The following is a 21,936-nucleotide window of genomic DNA, read 5'->3' as shown; positions in this document are numbered from 1 at the left end:
CTATTTAACTGTCTAACAACTAGAAAAGTGTTCCAACCTTCTCTAAAGAGTATAAATGCATAGGAACACCAAAGAAAAAAGAAAAGTCTAAGAACTACAAAGACAAAATCCACTGGAGCCAGAAAAAAAAGCAAAAAAAGAGAGCTTCAAAGAAGATATCATTCAAGTGCTTTCATTGCAAGATAGTTTATATCTTCTACAATAGAAAGTTGGTGAAGCACCTTCAAGAGCAATCAAATCAACTAATAGTGTCTAGCTGCATTTATTCTTTTGTATTTATTATTTTGGAACTATATTCATTGTGTTTAAATTCTTTCTATTCTTTGCTATAACAAGTTTCAAGGATCGAATAAATTAAATTGTGTAAGTTTTGTTTGATTACTTGAAAAAATCAATTGGATTGATTCTGAACCTAAAAAACAATCGGTATAGATTTTGGTTGATTTTCTAGAAAAAATAATTAGGTTATTTATGAACTTGAAAAATAATCGATTGTAGTTTTGGTTAATTGATCTAGAAAAATCAAACAAGTTTGGTTGTGAACCTAGAAAATAACTGAGTTGTAACTAGTTTATAAATTATAATAAAATTCTTAAAAAAAAGTAGATGTTGGTATAGAATTGGCATCAAACCACTATAAAACTCTTGTGTTTGTTTTGTTTGTTTTCTTGATTTAATTTTCTGCATATTTACTTAGTGTTTATTTACAAAAACTAATATTCATCTGCCCCCCCCCCCCCCCCCCCCCCCCCCCGAGTTGCATAGCTGGACAACAAAAAAAATATCTCCTAATGAGTGGATGATATAGATGAGGTACTGGCTCTCCGGCTTATAGTCCTACTAGGGAAGGGTCTAAAAGCTCCAGCAGATGGCTGGAAAGGATAGTAAGTAAGATGACTACGCTAACTTGGGAGACTAATAAAGGTGATGGAAGTCCTAGGTGCTGTAGAAGCTCTAATCTACCAATGGACTGAAGAGGATTGAAGCAATCCCTTATGTGACTGTCTCTCAAGCCTCTCATCTCCTCTTGCAGCTACCAAACACCTGACTCGATCAAGCCTCAGAGCCTTCTAGCCTCTATGGTCAACTCTGACAACTGAATGCTCTCATCCTGATTAGATCAAGCTGCCCATCTCTACCCTCTCATCCCACACTCCAGATCGATCACTATCCCATACAAACTGGTGACCATAGTCCAAATAAATGTAAGCTCGAGGTTCCCCTCAGTCAACATTTAGGTGATAAAATATAAGGCACAACAGATATATCCACAGGAGCTATAGAAGAACACTGCACACTCCCCCTGCATCTGAGCTTTGGCTGGCAGCAACATAACAACCACCTGCTCAGGATGGTCTTGAGTTGATCATCATACAGCCTAAAGAATGTCAATTCTAAACTGATCTCTAGCTCTTGAGTCCATGACTCAAACTGAAAAGCATCGGCAAAGTCTCTCCTGAAAGGATCGAAAGTATATTGCTCAGCTGCTGCCTGCTTTGACTCAGCTCTAACTCTGCAAGGTTCAGTGCACTACTTTGAAGAAAAAAAAACTCATGTCTGCATCCACTGGGTCCATCCTATTTGGAAGGAGATGGTGGTGCCTCCGCTTCAACTCCATCCTCCTGCCCAGCTCTTCTAGTCTTGAGTGGTCTCCCTCTCAAAATCTACATCATGCTATCTAAATACCAAGATGAGTACCATACCATAAGGCAATGAGATTTTTGACAGTCATAACCTAGGACATCTGCTAGATCATCCAAGCAAATAAATTCAAAAAAATCCCATTGATAATATGGTACATAATACATATACCCCACTCAGGTATAAACTTAAATCTTTCCACCTTCACGAAGAAAATCTTACTCACAGTATGATAAAAAAGCCTCGTCTCAATACTCAACTGATTTGTCTCCACCTTTTCATACTCTATGATATCCTTGCTGCCCAAAATATTCTGAAGCCCAATGCACCCCTCCTCCAACCTATCCAAGCGCCATTACTGGGCACATGGAGAATGCATCCAAACATATAGCAACCTAGATCATGATGACGAGTTCAAATTCGATAATTACAATGTTGAGAAGCATGCCTCGGATATTAGAAGCTCCAAGGGTCCAAGTGTAAGGAGAAATGAGAAGCAATGAAATAAATAGTAGTATATTAATAGAAAGTTGAGATCCTATTTGAAAAAAACTCATGGATCTTTATATGCAATTGAACTATAAAGGGAGAGTTACACGCAGCCCAAATAATAATAATAATAATTTTTAAAAAAATATATCATATTTTCTAATGCCAAACCCTATATCTTTGTCCTAACCACACCTTGCCGTGAATCACTAAGAAACAAGCATTATCACCTTTTAGGGAACAAGATCACTATTAAACTAGTCCTTGCACATTTATTGTCTATCTACTATTATTAGAGCTACAATTGGCATTTCTCGATAGTCACGATTGAGAACTGACAGTGACCACTCTACAAAAATTTAGTCCCAGTAGTACATTTGTCAAGCCTTTTCTTTTCAGATATGCCAGTATTAACTTGTCAGATACCAACAGGAAAAACGGCCAAATTTTCCCGTGTTATTTACCACTTCAATATTTAAATTGGAAATATGGTTGGTCGCACATCCTACATCTCCAAATGGTCCCAATCAAGTGGTCTGTCCTCAAATGTATATTCTGGTTGTTGAAGCCGGTTACGAGCCAATCTGCTCATCACTGCAAGACCTGAAAGTAACAAACATCACATGAAAAATGGTTGCAACAAATATCTGTGGAATAAGCCAGTAACTGCAGTATCTAACATGTATTACAATCCACTGAATGGACCAGCTGATGTTTTGCTTCGATAAGTAATACATATAGTGGGGTTTCATGCTTTCAGAAAGGATGGATCACATGAAATTTTGCCATCTTTTATGAGTTTCCACATGAAACCTACTTGTGTGAGCTTACATGAATATTCATGCGCGTAGACATACTTAAAAGTAATCTACACCGTCAGGCAGACATTGTATCAGGTCTAATGGAGTGATATTGAATCTAATGCAGGCCCACAAACAAGTCATAAAAAATAGGCAGTTATTTAGATCTGGTTCATGCAAATATCTCCCTGCAATGCACAGTTATTGAGAAAATTTACCTTCAACCATTTTGTAGAGAGATGACCACCATCGATCTTTAGGGATCTCGTAGTGATCCAATGTCTCTTCGATTTCGTTATTATGCTTCCCTTCCAAAACACTCTGGAGTGTGACAACAGCTTCCTTTGTTTTCCTAAGTATGCTGTTCTGATCATCGATCTGTAGTTGTTGAAGGTCATTTTGGGAAGATGTGAGGCTGACTGCAAGTGCAAATTGTGCAGCAGCTGCCCAGCGAGAAGAAGCCAACCATCTCCTTAGACCTTCCTGTTTCTGGGTCTGTTCTCTGCTGGATCTGTTCTCCGCATCCGCAAATACTAAACTCTGTTGATTTTTTTCCCATTGCAGAGAAGAGGTACAAATTAGAATATGCAATAAATAAGCAAAACAGTTCAAAATATGAAGGCAGAAACCTTACAATAAAATACTTCATTAACATAGATACAGAAGATAATAATGAAAATTACCAAATTCGATAGATTATAATTTCTCAGGTATTAAACACATGCTAACAGTTATTTAAATATATGATAAAATCAAAATGGTTCAGTGGCATCAAAATAAGATAATAATTACCCCTCCTCCCTTTGTCCATCTCTCTCTATCAGTGTATGTGCGCGCACGTATGCACAGAACAGTATGCACGCATGCTGCTCTGTCCCTGTGTGTGCTAGAGAGAGACATCTTAATAAGGTGGAAGTGGGCAGGTTGTTTAGTTTTAATTTTAAAAGGTAGCATTCCCATATTTTTTTTTTTAGAATTTGATTTTCAGTTGTACCAACTACATATAGTTGGAACTTAACATCAAGAAAGCACCAAATGCCTCATAGCAATTATGGAGACCTAGCCCCTCAAAGGAATCACTTAAGGCCAAATTTTAATGATATTAGCATTCCAATAATTTTTTTTTTTAGAATTTGATTTTCGGTTGTACCAACTACATATAGTTGGAACTTAACACCAAGAAAGCACCAAATGCTTAATAGCAATAATGGAGACCTAGCACCTCAAAGGAATCACTTAAGGCCAAACTTTAATGAGATTAGGCTGCACATCTTTTTCAGTATTGTTTGGGATGGGGGATTGTGTTCAATGGTGGTATATGTTTCCTTTTTTTTAATCTATCATGCTATTGGTCTAAAGGTAACATAAGAGTATCGGGTCCATTAAAAAGAGGGGAAAAAATCCATTAAAGATCAGTCCAATGAGATTCATGCCAGAATATTGTGATAAGTAAAATTGCTCCTGGTGAATAGAAAAAAACCCTTACAGTGTATTACACAAGCAGACATGTTATGTATTATGAGTATGCAATCAGAGAATGGAAATAGCATGCATGAATCTTGTTAACGATGAGAACTAGTGGACCAAATGCTAACTAGTCATCTAAATGATCAAAGAGTGGATCAGAAATACAGATACTATTAGATATCCTTCAATCAGACAAGTAGTACAAGATGAGTGCAACACCATCTTTGTGTAATTAATTAAAATTTTTGGACAATTATGCCACAGCTAATCAGTGTTAAAGTTTTCACTAAATGGCATTTTCATGAGGTTGCATAAATGACAGTGCTCATTATCAAAATTGCATTCTATTATCTAACTTTTCTAGTGTAAGCCTAGAATAATATACATAAAAATATTTGTTATTTTCCTTACAGGGCACACTAAATTTTCAAATGTCATATTTTTTGACAAATAAGAAGAATTTGATGCAAAACAGAGTTCATTCAGCTACTTCAAATTGTCTCCAGGAAACCATCATTTGATGGTACAAACTGCAAAGCCTGGAGTTGTGAGTTTCAAAAGATCATGAACTTTCAGATGTCCTTCTAAATGCTGGATACAATGTCTAGAAAATGACATGGCCGTATGAAGGTCTCAGAATAGTTAGGAGTACTTTCTGGCCTAGCCTTCCAGCTCTAATGTTCTGGTGCACTGTTTGAGTAGGCTTCAAGATCCAGCCAAAGCTGTTGGAACCTAGGAAATCTTTCAGACCTTGCAAGAGCTTCAACTGGAATCTGATGAAACCCAACAAATACAACAGGGCCTTAGTTCATATGGGAGAATGTAGAAAAGCCATTAAGATTTAGAGAATTTTAGGTTGCTCTTTCTAATAAGTAGCTAATTACTCTATCCTACAAAATGGAGATGCTAATTCTCACTTAAAGGGGATCTTTAAGTTGGAAGAAAAGGTTATAGGTTTATATTATCTTCCTCTTCCTCTCTTTGCTCTCTAACTTTAATATTTTTAATTTGGAAGCGGATGTTATTTAAGTTGGAATATGTTATTTAGTGCTGTTCTTCTTCCTAGCTTTTTGTATTTCCCTCTAACACTACCAGCATAACCAACCAGCTGTCTGCACAAATCTTTCAATGATCGGTCATCAGAGTAGCCATGATAGCCGCAAAATTGGTCGTTGGAGTAATTAAAAAGGGAACCTATAAATGGCAGATTTCTACTTCTTAACCTCTAGACTCTCATGCCCTTTAATAGCTATCTCCCCTTTATTTTACTTTCCAGCATGCATCAAAACTGTTACCATATCTGACAGATTTTTTGGCTAAAATCAGTACAAAAGGCCCTAACAGCCACCTCTTTCTCTCATTAGAATCCCCATGAATAAATTTCCCAGTTATCTTCAACCATAGGAAGTCCAGATATCCTGTTATTCTACTCCTTTGCTCACTTCTATCCTTGCTGTCACAAAGAAGCATACATATCAATTCCTCCGCCAAGCAATGACTCCTTTTCACTTAATACATAAACCGCAGTTTTTAAATATTACATTATTTGGTTACCGGTCAGGAGTAAAACAATGGCTTAATGTTAATAAAGTTGAATAATAGGAAAAAACAAATAAACATGATAAGATATGGGGGACTTAATATAGACGTAATAATTTTATGACATCATCTATTACAAATTATGATGAATCCTCAATTTGTTATGTTGCTATAATAATAAAAAGTTCTACACATTAAAATTTATACAACGACCGTCAATTTAAATAACAACATTTGAAGTTAAGAGTATCAATATAAAATTTTGGGAAATAGCTAACAACACACACCAAGTTATAATCTATGAGATGTATGATGTAGGCACATTTTTATGTTTAAGATACAGTAAGTATTCTTACCAATGCACGCTTAAGGAAAACGAATACATTTCATCCAACACACTTACAACGAGCATAACCTGTATTTATTTTCCAGCTTCCTATTTCATCTTTGGTAGGCTATAGAATTTGAACACTTTTGCATTGCCATATTTTCAAACTTTGCTCATGCATAATGGATCATATATCCATATGCACATGCAAACACAAACATACATGCAAGGTACACCGTCTCGGTAGCGAGCCTTATACTGGTGCTACCTCATCACTGTGTTGGTATGCCTGGTACAGAGGCCGGTTCAACGTACCAAGTGTCGATATGCCTCCTATACCGTGTACCAATACCGAACCGGTACGGTACTGTACACCCCATACCGCCCAGTTCGATACGGTATGTCATACCATGCATATGTATATATAAATGTGCGTGTATAGGTACCCTACAATAATAGACAGATTTCAATTTATTATGAAGTTACTCCTTTGAATCCAAATAATCGAACTAGTGATTGGAAATCAACAATCTATATCTCTGCAATTTGATTTAGAGTTTGGATTTAATAGGTTTGTGAATAAAACAAATCAAACTAACAATTTTTGTAGCATACAGGTCAACCATGCTATGTTATTTGCAGAACAAACAGTAACAAGGGATCCTCCCACTTTTTTTGACAAAAGATTTCCTTTCTGTTTCATTACTGAAGAGGCATTACCGTGCAATGTAACTAGAAATTTATTTTATTTTTTTCCTTCAATTTGTATTTTTGAGTAAAAACGGATTTAAAAAGGGTGGCCTAAAGCATGAGGCTCGCCATTGTTGGGCTTGGGGAGGGTTAGACGTATGCAGACTTACCCTAGCATGTAGAGATGGTGTTTTCATGTTTCAAGCCCATGATTTCTAGTTCACAATGGAGCAAGCTTACCACTGCGCTATGGCACCCTCATGAGTAAGAACAGATATGAGCTAGTAAAATGATAGAAATCCAAAAATGAAAGAAACAAAATAAAACTAAAATTTCAGGCAAAATGATTAAGTTAAAAAGAAGCAAGAAAGAAGATTAGTCTCCTAAGCTGCTACTTAAACCATATATCTAGTAAATCATGGGAAATTAGGTATAAAACCATGTATGTGTAGAGAAGATATTTGTATACAAAATATCATTTTTCAGCAAATAACAAAGGAAAATAAAAGAAGGAAATGCATTGTGATGGTACCCGTAAATATTGAGCATTGGCAGCTCCAGTACTTTGTACCATCTTGGAGAAAGCACTATCCTCATTTAATAGAAGTCTCTCTGGAGTGTCAAATTCCAATACCTGCAGAAATAGTCAACGACAATGGCAAAATATGCCAAATCAGGATCTTTAAACAACTTTACTCTTGAGTAAACAAAACCAGATTCAAACTCATGCACCAAACAAGCAAACTCATTTACATGTTAACAAGCAAATAAAGCTACGGACTTGCAGGTTTCATTCACATACTAATTAGTCAAGCACATTGAGTACACGAAACAACACATTCTATTAGGCAAGTTATCAAGTAGATCTGACCTGATGACATTCAGCAATTTAATGTGGATTCTTGTTAATTAACTGGATGTGACTTCATTATTTCCTTGTTAGGCCACAATTCAAAGCTAGCTATTTAGCATTTTGTTACTGACAACTGACTAAAAGAAAGGACATCCAGTGCAAAAGGCTCCAACCAAAGTAGGGTTTGGAGAGAGTCAAATGTATATAGCCTTAACCCTGTGTATAGAGAAGTTATTTCTGTGTTTCAAACCCGTGACACCTAGGTTTCAATGGAGCAATCATACCGTTGCACCAAGGCCTGCCCTCTGATGACAAATAACTCGTTAAAATAAATAATTTCTTCATATGCTAGGCAACAAGACAAAATCGATAACAAAAGATAGGTTGTGTATCAAATTTTCACAAATATGTACATGGAAGATTTAAGGTGTATGATCTTTCCTGAAAAACAATCAGCAATATTAGGACCTTATATTCATGTTGCTTAGTATATACAGATGATGTATCATCTTTTGTGAACACAAGCCAGAACAAGCTACGATTTGGTCAAACAACATGGTGTCATGGATATAGGAATTCTGATTTGCAAAAAAAAGCCCACCCAAATTTTTCATTAAGAAACACAAAAAAGGGATTTTTGATACTTTAAAATAACCAGATAAATTAACAGGGGTACACATCAACATACATGAATATGCATGGAGTATATATAGAATCATGAAAGCATTCTGATGCCACGAGACAGCAAAGTACACGCTAGAAACACATCAGACATTACAACATAGATTTGCATGTCAAATAAGTCAACCACAAGTTATAAGGGTTAAAGTCAAGTACATTAGAGAAAGGTTAAGAATTGCACTCATGGAGAATTAATAGGTTGGTACTGTCCAAGATGGTACGTGCAGGTGCAGCAATGAAAGGCAGCCCACAATAGGAGAACAATTTGTAGCAGTTCTAAGAATAAAAAAAGGGGAAGAAAGGGCCTCATATGAATGAACTCACGAGGAAGGATCTAGAAAAGATAACAATGTCAAAGTATGTGCCAGTGGAATAAATGGTGAAGAAGAATCTACATAGCCAACCTCAAAGAGTTGGGCATTTATCCGTCAGGTATAGCTAATATAATCCGAATTAAGCAATAATGCCCTTTGAACAAGATTCTGTGTGTGCGCGTGCATGCATGTGCGTATGTTTGGGTGTCTAGACAGCATATCCTTACTTATCTCCCACATGGCTTAGACCTAGCTTTCTAAGCATGAGGTGTCTATAAGCCCACTAACTCAACTGCTTGCCAAAAAAATAAATGTCAAAACCCCTAGTCTACCAAAGTATCCAAGTCTAAATTTATATAGAAGCTACAGAGCATAGCAAAAAGAGTTCCAAAGTCAACTTTGTAGTCCTAAACAAAGGAACTATATAAAAGCATGTTAAATTACCTCAAGCACACACCATAAACATATGCAACTAATATGTCCAACCAAAAAGAAATAGAACTTGGATGGAGCCATGCCATTACTACAGCTAAATGATTGCATAGCAAAAAACCTGTAATTTATGTAATACCTGGCCGGCATTAATGAGAAGAAGACGGTCGCAATCAATGATAGTATTCAAACGATGCGCTATAATGAGCATTGTACAAGATTTGAATTCCTCTCTGATTGTCTTTTGGATAAGCGCATCAGTTCTAACATCCACAGCTGCTGTTGCTTCATCGAGAACAAGAATTTTTGATCTCCGCAGCAATGCACGAGCAAGACTCAGCAATTGCCTTTGTCCAACACTAAAATTTTCCCCTGCCTCAGAAACCTTGAGAAATTGGAAGGTCAATAACTTATTTACAATTAACTTGATGAACAAAGAAGAAACTAAGTTATTTGTATCAGTGCATATTAAGCATGTCAATCTATCTTTGAAGATATAATTGACTAAAACAAATTGACTTCAGAAAGAGCCTAATTACTTAAACACCGACAAAAATGAAAATAATGTTATTAGCAAATGAATGCAATCTGCATATTTTTAGTATCTGATGGGTGCCAACACCAAACTAAAATCAAAACAATATAATTCAAATATTTACAAGTTAAAACCTATAAAAGTTCTGAAAGCATTAAATATTGTATATTCTCCTTATATTGTAAAACTATATATTTTGCTTTATGATTCCACAACTTCATATAATAAATAGACTAGTGAGCAATTGAAAGCTTTTTTTTTTTGCTTTCTGTTTATGCTGCAATTTCTAAATCATCAAATCAACCAAAGAAATTGCAATATGCATACCCCACAAAGATGTGCATATCCATATTGGACATAAGTTTTAAAAAGATATAAAGGAGGGGGAAAAAAAAAAGAGAGGGACCATGGAACCATTGCAAATGTATGTTATTCAACCAGATAAAATACTGCTAAAACAACAAAAGCTGGCATTTCAATACCTCAGCATCAAGCCCCAATGGATTCCTCCGGATGACATCTTTTAAATGTGCCCTCTCCAAGGCCTCCCAAAGATCTGCATCATTGTGCTCACTGAAAGGATCCAGATTAAATCGCACAGTTCCTGGACACATATATGGGCAACAGAATCAAAATTTGGAAATGCAGCCCTAAAGAATACAATAAGGAATGCTGATGGAACTCATGTGTGCCATTTGTTCTTTAAAAGATGGGTTAATTTTACACCTATCTGTCTCGCAAACTACAGGTTACAGGAATTGGCAGGATCATCAAGACCAGTTTACCCATAACTTCAAACAGCTACTATAAAAGTGTACGTTTAGGTTGACAACTTGACATAAACAACCACCTTATGCTTTTTCATAGTGAGTCAGTGACTGATGATCCAAATAGCCAATCATATCCAAAAACTAAATCTTTAGGTTATTTAAGTCAACAGGCTTGCAATATCGAAAACCCGAACTGCTCTGCCATATGAACAATTCGGTAATCTTTCCTTTAAAAAAACACGTTTCTGCAGTCCGTAGAAATGGGGGGAAACAAAATATTATTTTCCTATAACTTTGCATATGTAATTTAGAATTACATGAGTCTCTGTCTCCCAGCAATTAAAATAAATGTTGTGCTCTGTATATATGAGTTACTTGTGGAAACATCTTGGTTTTATTCATCCAAAAATACAGATAACCAAACCATCTTGGAAGAACTAACCAGCCATATTTTAACTTCACTATCACCTAAGAATTTTCATAGTGATAGTTAAGTTATATTTCAGAAGAAACAACATATTACTACTCTCTCAGGATCATCAAGAACTTTTCTTAATATATCCAAATAGAGTATATCAGAAACTGTACGTTCTGTAGAAGAAGTCAAAATCACATCTAAAGGTCTCCCAAATAAATAGGTAGACATAGCTAGACAAGAAAGTCATGCTCTGGTTCTTTCTGCATGAAATATAATGTTCAAAATTTTCCAATTACAACATTTTAACAAGAACTGCTATTTTTCTTTAATTAGATATTATGTATGGATACCAGAAATAACATACCTGAAAATAGAACAGGCACTTGTGGTATTATCCCTAGGACTTTCCGCAAATCCCAAAGACCAAATTTTGAAACATCATAATCATCAATAAATATTTTTCCTCCTTCCAGCTCCACCATCCGAAACAAGGCATTAATCATGCTAGACTTTCCAGCCCCAGTCCTACCAACTATTCCAACCTTTTCACTTGCTTCAATTGTGAATGATATGCCATGGAGGACAGGAGGAAGTTCTGGCCGGTACCGAAGAATGACATCATGAAATTTTATAGTTCCAGATGATGGCCAACCTGGGGGTGGCCTATTGTTTTCAATAATAGTAGGAGCTTCAGAAGGCAATTCTATATATGTTCCAACTCGCTCGACAGCATTTAAACTATTTTCAGCAAGACTTGCAAGTCGCAGAACAGCAGTCAATAGGTTGGTAATATTTAAAGCATAAGTAAGAAGCAGACCCATTGTTGATGCAAAAGCCTTCTGATGTTCAGCACGTTGGTTTTGCATAACAGCAAAGGTTGCTGTAAACCAGATCATGATGCCTCCCAATGTTTCTAAACGAATGGCAAGCCATCGGTTTGCACTCATATTCACAAGTGTAAATCTAACATTGTTGTCCATTGATTTACCATTAATGCTGGCCATTCTATCATATGCTTTATATGCACGGATAGTTGAAAGACCATTCAATGCTTCTCCAAATTGGGCATAGACAGGAGATCTGGTTATGGAATCCAAACGCTTAACTTCACGGGCAGTACTCTGCAAAAACACAAACACCACTGTCAACTTCTAGAAACAAAGTAAACTGCAAGTATGTAGAATTGACCTAATTTGCTATGTTTGGTTATTAAACATTTACAATGAGATGTCAAAATAGTCAGCATGCAATAGAACTATCCTATCTTCCTGTACTAAGGTTCTAAATACCAGTGGGACAGCAGGGTGTCCCACTGTCAACTACTAGAAACGAAGTAAACTGCAACTATGTAGAATTGACCAAATTTGCTATGTTTGGTTATTAAACATTTACATGAGATGTCAAAGAAGTCAGTATGCAATAGAACTATCCTATCTTCCTGTACTAAGGTTCTAAATACCAGTGGGACAGTAGGGTGTCCCACTGTCACAAGTGTCAGGATGGGGCATCTTCTCGAGTATTGGGGCAGGACGATTCGGGAAATAGACTAAGATGGGATGGGGGCATTCACCATCCCGAATGTTGGGCTAAAGGGCAGGCATCTTTCCGAGTGTTGGGGCCAGGCGAGCCGGGAAATGGACCAGGATGGTACAGGGGCATTCACCATCCCGAATGTTGGGATAAAGGGCATGCCATGGGAAAACAGGGATGGCCCTCTCCCATGTTAATGCCTGTAGAACTATTGTAATTTGAGGCTAGTTACCGCCATGATATAAACCAATATACAAAGTCATCAAAATACAAACCAATATAATTTGAGGCAAGATCCAACCTTATTTTAAGGTATTCTCCCAATCCCCCACTTTATTTCTTCCTTTTTTTTTCTTTTTGAAGCCAACTTGGGGAAAGTCATTCTGCAATTTTTGATTTTGGTATAATTTCATGATATATTGTAAATCTATAGATGACACTAATCATTAATTTTTGTTAAATCTATAATCTTGAAATTAAATAATATTTGTGGATTAAAAAAGTTAAAAATAAAATAACAGCCAAAAAATAACTATAAAATTAGAAGCTTGTTTAGGGATCTACAAGCTACTCTAGATCTAATTTCGGTGTCCATTTATTCAAATTTGGGTGTGATCATATTCACAATAGCCTAGGCCTAAATTTAAATAAAATTGAAAAATAAATAGCATTCCATGCCTGCCCACAGGTTAAGAAAAGTATGTCACATTTATGGTAGGGTGCTACGTGGAACTAAGTTCCAATTAACTGAATAAAGTAGAAAACATATTTTTATGAATTTTTGATATTTAAATTTATTTTTTAATTTAAAAATTACTAAAAATATATAATTAATATAAAAATATGAAAAATTAGTATTATGTATAAATAATTCAAAAGTATTTTTTGAAGTAGAAAATATATTATTTTCATCATAGTAAAATTTTACTATTTTAAATAATTAATAAACTGACATGTGCTCGACAAACCTACAAGAATGGATCCACCGAGGAAGGACCCAGAGCGTGACATTCAAGGTCCATCGCCTTAAAACTGGATCCCGTAACGATACCATGCTATTATAATGTTGGTACGCATTACTGTACGAGACAACGAGGCGTACCGAGTGTTGGTACAGTATGAGACGACGAAGCGTACCGAGTGTTGGTATGGTACAAGATTGCATACCGGTTCGGTACAGATATGGTACTGAAATGGCCAGTATGGCAAATTTTGGTGATATTGGTTCGAATCATGGACAGATGCTTTCGGATCCACATCACTAAAGATGCAACTAGTGCAGCACAAAGTTCAAAAAGGGATAACCAGGTCGAAGTAGCACTTGGTTGGTGGCTACCTTAATGTATTCATGCCGAAAAAATCCACAAGAGGTCCGGCAATTGATGAAGAAGCACTTCGCTGATTTCAGAACAGCGAACGAGAGGACTGCCCAGAAGAGGGTAGGGTGGGTCGCCGAGCAGCAGAGCCACCTTCCTTATCACTCCAGAGAGTCAGAGAAGTATCTCAGTTGTAGATAACGAGAAGGCACAGATCCAAGCTGTCATCCAAGCGAACTTGGATGACCAATGGTAATATGACGAGGTGGCCAAGCATAGGGCTCAATTTGGGCCCTCACAGTACGAGTTGGACTCTAGTTTTGGAACCGACGGGGTAGATCCAAAGTTCAAGAGAACCTTCTCAATTAGAGAGGTTGTCAGTAGTAGTGGTCGTATTGCAAATATGCTGTGGACCTTTGGCAACAGGAAGAAGTCTTCCATAGAAATTTCATCAAGAGCCATGATCCATGATCCACGATCTAGATCCACATAGCTTCCCCAAGAAGGATTCGAAGCAACCAAAAATTAACACCATGTTGAAGAAGGATAAGAACAAGTGACAAGCTATTGCATCCTAGTTTTACTTCAACCACATCCCGGCAGATGCGGCAGCAACACAAAATAAGTCTGTCATTTTCTCCATACAAGCTGTCTGTCAGTATGTGAATCCTTCATAACTGAAGGACATCTATAGTGAGCTCCGTGACACCAACAAAGAGGAGCTACAGAAGTAGATCACCTCATACTAGAGCAAGTGGCCCACATATAAACTAATGGTAATGTGTGATGGTTGGATCGACCCTACCAGACAGAGCATCAACTTTCTGACATATTGTGACACATAGACTTTCTTCTAGAAGTCAATTGAAGTTCCAGATCACATGCATGATGCCACATACATTCTCAGATTAATGGAAGAGGTGATTGATTAGGTAGGAGAAGATAATATCATGCAGGTTATCACTGATAACGAGCCATAGTACAAGACCGTCGGGGAGATCTTGATGAAATGACGGCCACGCATTTTCTACATTCCATGTGCTGCGCATTATATCGACCTCATGTTGATAAAAATTGAAAAAATTCGTAGGATGAAACGGACAGTAAAGATAGCCCAGTCCATCACCAAATTTATTTATTACCATATTGATCCTATCACTGATGAGGAAGTAATAGGAAGAAGATCATAAGACTAGCTGTCACACAGTTTGCTACTAACCATATTGCACTTGATAGTCTCCTTGAGAGAAGCATATCTTCGTTAGATATTTGTTAATGTCGAGTGGTAGGAAAGCAGAGATGCGAGTAGCAACCCCATATTGGTACCATTTTATTATGCGGTACAGTACTGTAAGGCTTGGCAAATCGAGTATCTGTATGGTATGGTACCATGCACCGATTCAATAGTAATACACTACAGTACGGTATGGTACTGACCAATACACCAAAGCTTGATGTGGAGAGCTTGGTGACGAGGTAAGCGTTCCAACAGCGAGCCAAAAAAATAGTGAAAGCGATCAAGCCATTATATGAAGTGCTTCGGGCCGTGGACATTAAAAGGTTCTCTTAGATAGGCCTCCTATATCATATGATGGAGAGGGCAAAAGCTCAGATCAGGAAGGCAGATTCAAAGCAGACCAGCAATACATTGATATTGAGCAGAGGTGGGACTACCAGATGGATAGAGAGTTGTATCTAGCAGGTAGGCAAAAATATTAAAAATTTGACTACTACTGTACTTATAAATATTTTACTAAAATGATTGCAAACTTTATTAGTAGCTTACTAGTTGAACTCAAGGTTGCAGTACACTGTAACTAAAATCATTATGGATGAGGAACTATTGATCACCCTACTCAATATGATCTACAAAATGAAGCATGATCTAGAAATCGTGGCCCTGTGGCTACAAGAGGTAGGTTTAATTAAGAAGCATGTGTAAGTTAACTCATATCTTCAATCATTAACATATTACAACACATCTCTTTTCAATAGAAGAAAATGTTAAGGGCACTAATAGTTTTGGAGTCTCGGCAGCTGTCACAAATAAAAAATCAATGAATCCAGATATATTAAATATCAACTATAATTACTAATATGATACTATCTTATATGTAATTTTTTTAATGCTTTTGTGTAATTTTTTTCATTCTTTTGCAGCTTAATGGTGGATTCATTTTATTCTATCAGTAAAAAAAATCTTAGGCGGCCAGCTATCCAGATCCTCTCGGACAGTTACCTCGAGTGGTTGTGAATGCAACTAATCCACCTTCATGCTCATCCACAAGTAGAAGAATCGTATGACACAAACACCTCAATGACCTAGAATATGTCCACTACAATCTAAGGTTGACGCTAAAGTGCAATCAGGAGGAGGTGAAGTTGAAATATATGGATCCGCTCTATAATGATTTTGTTCAGAATGAGGAGGATCTCATGATCAGATGGCTTGTGGCCAACAGCAGAAGTCGAAGCTCGACGAGCTAAGATCGCCTCCATAATTAGTTTCATAGCCAGAGAGGCTAAGGTGGATGCTGAACAATGGGCAGAACATAATATTCCACACTTGCATCTAGCCGATTAGCTAAAGGGGTTAGTAGGGAGTTGATCGTCATAGGACTCCATGTCCGAGACATCCTGCTAGAGATATGACAGAGAGATGCTTAAATAAGGCCTCCAGTCTATCCGGTCTACTCAGTCAGAAAAGCACCGTTCATCCTCCCAACATAGCCAAGTAGAGAGAGGTACAAAGAGAAAATAGGCAATTGCTCAATGCAGCTTGAAAAAAAAGGAAAAGACAGTTGCAGCCCCGATGGAGAGGGTAAAGGAGTTCGTTCACTCAAACTCAGAGACTAGAAAAGGCAGCAATGACAGTTCTAATGAACATGAATCAGATAGTCAGGGAGAGAATGAAGGACATAAGACCAAGGTCGGAGGAACCAGTACCGGACACCGTACCAGTTCCTCGACAGCACAACTTGGTATGGGCCGTGCCAGGCTTGTACCAAGAGAGGGATGGTAACGTGGGAGAGAGAAAAAGAGAGAGATAAGGGAGAGAGAGGGAGGGAGGCCGGAGGAGGGTGACGGATGTCGGCCGAGTCTGCGGGAGGCGAGGCAGCGGTCGCGGCCTCCACCGCCCCCCTGCAACCTCCGCCGGGCCTGCGCCAGCGTCCCGATCTCTCCCTCTACCTTCCTCCCCGCTTGCACTCTTTCCTCCTCTTAATCCGGCAACAGGTCTCTTTTTTGTTGCCGGAACAGTACCAGTAAGCCACCGGTACGACTCGGATCGGCTGAAACCGCCTGGTTCGGGACGATTTCGCCGACCTTGCATGATACCATTTATGAGACAACTCCAAGGTGATCTTCGATTCACCGATGAATTTCAATTTACACGTCACATAGGATAGGGACTACGGTGCACAAGTTGGTCAAGCTTGCGAGGATACAATTGTATATAAAAAATGGATTCCTCAAGGTCGTTTAGGAGGATACGATGTAGCTGTAGATAACCTCACACAAAGAGTAGGATCCATAGATGTATCAAGTTCCAAGTTGTATACTAGATCCTATTACTCACAGCTATAAACATTCTATGACCCATACGGATTTGGATATGGTACATCGAAGCATCATCTTCCAATGGCTACCATTCTGCGTAGCTTGGAGTACCTAAAGGGTCGGAATCTACTACCAACATATTCAGATAGACCCCTCCGTAGTTGTATTACCAAGCAAACAATACTTTCTAGAGTTAAGAACTTCAATGAGAGATCCGAAACTAGTCATAACCCAGGACGTGTACCTTATAAGATGGGCATACGGGACTACAATGTCGTATGGTTGGAGGGGTAATCTGATGTTTAACCCACATGCACCACATGTTATCAAGCCAAACCTTAACCCCGCACTCTTCCTCCTTCCCCTTTATCACATCCATTGGGCTACACCATGACCTCCATCTTCTCCTAAACAAGTCAACACTAATCTCCTCCATTATTCCATCTATTAGCTACCTCATCTGTCCAATTAAGTAGACTAGTATCCACCTTTACACATCATACCAAGTGTATGCCCTGCAACCCTTCCTCAAACTTCTCTCTTCTATCCCCCTTCCCTCCATTTCCTCAGCCTCCTAGATTTAATCAAGACATCCATCTCTTTTTTTCCCCTTCTCCATTTTTGCTCTTGATTTGACAAAAAGATACAGTATACAAATAAACATTTTATAGGACTAACACGTTAGAGAAAATATCAGCAAAAAATATTTATTCGATGTTCAATTACAGATGAGGATCAAAACTGAATCTAATAGAGAACTTGAAACCAAATCCAATCTCAATTATCTTCTTCAGATCTTGCTTGGATCTGCCTCATTTCCACCCGAAGATTAAAATTCCTAATTAGGATGTTAAGTACACAAAAAGAACAACCAGAAGCATCAAGACTTCACTAAACTTACCATAGTGATGCTAAAGTAAGATCAAATTTCAAAACAAGGTTTTCAGTCTAAGTACAGGACCCCATAATTGGCAGATTACAGGTATGGTCAAGTTGGGTTGGTACAGTACACCCCCATACTGACTCATCGTACACCGCCAGATGTGAGACAGCATCCCTATCTTGTGTCTGTTCAGTACCCTGTCAAGCCCTTATTCCATAAGGCAACTTATTGGATCAACACAGTTGGGCGGTATAGTTCCATGTAAAAACCTTGTTTCGGAACACCCTTCATGTTATACAAAATCCTTCTTTTTCTTCTTGCAAGCAATTATTTAATCTATGAAGATAAAAGTGAAGCACTAACTTGCAACTTAACAACGATAAATTGAAGTGGGCACTCAACACCCAATCCTTCGATCAAGTGGCATTTTATTTTTATTCTTGACATAGCATGTTTTATTTAGTCCCTGAAACAGTTACGCCAATTTTGCACATCGCCACAGTTACACGTGGCTGAGGGATAAAACATGGCACAGCCATACAAATCAAGGGCTAGGAGTAGAATTTTTAGTCAACAGTGACTAAACGTAAGTGGCAGTCAATCCAGAGGGCAGACCTCAAATTTCCCATTTGGGAACTAGATGAAATATCCAATTTGGTTAAGTTATGGTGGATTCGTTAGTATATCATAACTAGATTGTAACAATGTCACAGCAAGGCAAGTCTAATAAGGAAACCTTATCAGATTCAAATTATGCCCATAAATTTAAAAGGATAAGAAAGCTGAGAAACAATGGTGAAAATATATTTAAAAAAAGCATATATTACAACAATCAGAATGTAGGTGAGCAAGCTGATTCGATGTAAAATCAACCATCACATAGAATGACTAATCAGTAGAACAGAGAAAATTTCAGATCTGCACATACAGAGCATAAAATAATGGAAATTGAGCATATTACTATGGTAACATGTGGTATATACTAGAGGAAATCCTCGTAAGGCTCTCACACATTTCTGGAAGGATAAGAAACAACAAGGACAAAAAACACATGAAAGAGCATCTGTACATTTTTATGAATAAATTGCTTAGACTAAGAATCCGTAATTTTTAAGAAAAGGAAGCCAGGTAGGATTCAGAAATCCAGCTGAACATCGCATGTATACTGTTGTCTATCATCACAGCCGAAGTCAGTGACAGGAAAACATGGTAAACCATCACAAAAAGTGCAGAACTACAAAACCTAGTTTATCTGCAGTGTTCCCCATGCTTTGTATATCAAACAATGTGATATGTCAAAAGCATCACACATCCCTAGAGCAAAGAGTTCAGAAATGCATTTCTTAATGCTACTAACCAGTACACTGGGTGCTACAAGAAAAACGAATTGATATGTCATAACTTGTCAGGCATTTAGCAACCAGCGACAACAGTGTCATGTAGTACCGAACAAGGACATTAATCTTAGAACATAGTACATGTCAGAAGAAAAAAATGTCTTTTGAACAAGTTAACAAGAAAGGGAGTAGTCTTGCATGTTTAACATTATAAATTAGCAAAAAAAGGGGGACCTTCTAGTTGAAATGAAATATTGTACCTGATAGTACAAATAGGCTGCATAGAACAAGATCAGAAGTGGCAGTATGGCCCAGAGAGATACGGTGCTCACTATGCCTATGAGAACAAATGTTGAACAGAGCTGCGAGAATTGTCCCATAAACATATTTACAAAGACAGCAACATTGCGATCGATATCACCTAAATCTTTTGCAAATCTATTGATTATCCGTCCAAGTGGATTCGTATGAAAGAAAACCATTGGAGCTCTTAAGATAGAGTGAAGCATGGCATCATGCAGCCTCTTAGCAGCATAGAGACTTGAGACGACCAACCAATAAGAGTTTGCTAAAGTCACAAGTACCTAAAAAGCAGTCAAAATATGAAATTTTGTTCAGAGTAACATCCAGAAAGCTTTGATATGCTGCTGCAACTGCATCCTATCTGAAACTGTTGAGAATTTTTTCTAACAGGAACTCAGAACAGTATGACTTCAACAACTTGTATAATACCTGCCCAAAAGAAATAACTGCATATATCATATTGTAGAAACCAGACCCATGGCTCTTTGGGGAGGTCTGATCCGTCCAGACGCTCAACCATGTGCTACTTGAGACCCTGAGAACTTCAGTCAAGATATAGCAAATAAAGAGTATCATAACCACCCAGAGTCCACCCAATGCATTTTTGTATCTGGAAAAAAGCAGTATCAAGTGAATAATCTTATGTAACAACATCAACCACATAAAATCTAAAATGGTGGAACAGAGAAATATACAATATAAAGCATGATCAACATACGAAAGAGTTCTGGTGTAGAATAGTTTGCTAATTATTATAACTATTTCCAGCTAAAAATTAATGCTCCACTCAAAGGAAGAGTTCATAAATTAGAACACATTTAAGATATTGTGCTAAATATTCAAAAGAATTCCACATTTCGAAGCATAAGCCAGGCAGCGGCAATTGCAGAAATTTTTGAGAAGTTAGTTTCTGAATTAACAAGAAGTCTAATACATTAACATTTACAAAATATGGTGACAACGGCAGCAGCAGCAAAACATAAATGCATCAAGATGAGATCAGCTGTGGAGCATAACTCAGGCAAAGGCTCCACCTGCAGTTTTGAACAAGAAATTGTGATCAAATCTCAACCTAACACAAACCCTGCTAGTTTAGCCAGCAATTCCAACCTTATGTTAGTTAGGCAGGTGGGTGAGTTAATGAGTGGCGTTCAAGACCATGCACATAAGTAGTGTAACCGCACATGAATGTTTGCTAACAGCACTGATGATAAAATAGGATGTTATATAAGCAAATATAACTTGGTCGAGATCCATAGCAATAACCTCAATCAAACTGATGATTTGGTCAAATGCCAAAACTCGCAAAACCAGCAAATAATCAAGATAAACCAAGGTCCGCCAAATCTGTACCGAAACCCGTATCGATCAGTAGCCAGTTGGGTACGGTACCTATAGACAATACGCAAAGGCGTGCCATAGTGGTTCGGTACCGTACAGACACACGAAATGCAGAGACGGACCGGTTTAATTTTTTTTCGATATTTTTTAGGTTTGATTTATTGGTAATCAATGTTTTAACTTTTTCAATGATTTTACGTATAATTTGATATTTCTTGATATTTTTTAATGTTTCTATAATCTCGATACAACCTAAATGATGCTTCTTGATGTTTTAAAGTGATGCAAAACATAAAATTATTAGTGAGATGTGTGCTACATGAAGCAACATGGAATATCCTAAAATCAATTAGTGAGTTACAAATATAAAATGATACAATCGATTAAATATATTTAAAGTACAACATACATATCAATATTTATAATCTTGTCGAGTTGTGATACTTCTTGTAGATATCCGGATTACTAATATAATCAGGAGGCATATCAGCCCACCCCTTTAACCAAGCGGCATTGTAGTCCTGTACGCTCATCCCATAAGGAACGTGCTCTGAGTTATAACCACCCTCGAATCTCTCACTGAATTTTATTTTATTTTATAATTTTTAATCCTTAAAAATAAATTTTAATTAAAAAATTATATATAATCTAAAAAATAAAAATTTTAGTGGGATTGCGTAGATCATCCATAGATATACAACATATCATAAA

At 37.4% G+C, this 21,936-nt stretch overlaps 1 protein-coding gene across 4 annotated transcripts in view; it reads right to left on the bottom strand.

Annotated features, from left to right (window-relative positions):
- Nucleotides 1–2,182: 2,182 nt before the first annotated feature.
- The window catches only part of LOC103695628 (ABC transporter C family member 2-like), a 52,710-nt gene continuing 32,956 nt past the window's right edge, over nt 2,183–21,936 (bottom strand). For all 4 annotated transcript variants that reach the window (XM_008776998.4, XM_008776999.4, XM_008776997.4 and 1 more), the window contains exons 22-29: nt 20,314–20,494; nt 19,842–20,165; nt 11,322–12,078; nt 10,252–10,373; nt 9,374–9,619; nt 7,487–7,588; nt 3,149–3,470; nt 2,183–2,733 (exon numbers count right to left, since the gene is read on the bottom strand). In XM_008776998.4, coding sequence (XP_008775220.2) covers nt 2,636–2,733; nt 3,149–3,470; nt 7,487–7,588; nt 9,374–9,619; nt 10,252–10,373; nt 11,322–12,078; nt 19,842–20,165; nt 20,314–20,494 — 2,152 coding nt within the window. In that variant the 3' untranslated portion in view covers nt 2,183–2,635. The remainder of the gene's footprint in view (nt 2,734–3,148; nt 3,471–7,486; nt 7,589–9,373; nt 9,620–10,251; nt 10,374–11,321; nt 12,079–19,841; nt 20,166–20,313; nt 20,495–21,936) is intronic.

The sequence above is a fragment of the Phoenix dactylifera genome, unplaced genomic scaffold (assembly GCF_009389715.1).
Source record: "Phoenix dactylifera cultivar Barhee BC4 unplaced genomic scaffold, palm_55x_up_171113_PBpolish2nd_filt_p 000164F, whole genome shotgun sequence".
Lineage (NCBI taxonomy): Eukaryota > Viridiplantae > Streptophyta > Magnoliopsida > Arecales > Arecaceae > Phoenix > Phoenix dactylifera.
The sequence above is the reverse complement of the archived record's forward strand: the minus strand, read 5'-3'. Positions and strand labels throughout refer to the sequence as shown.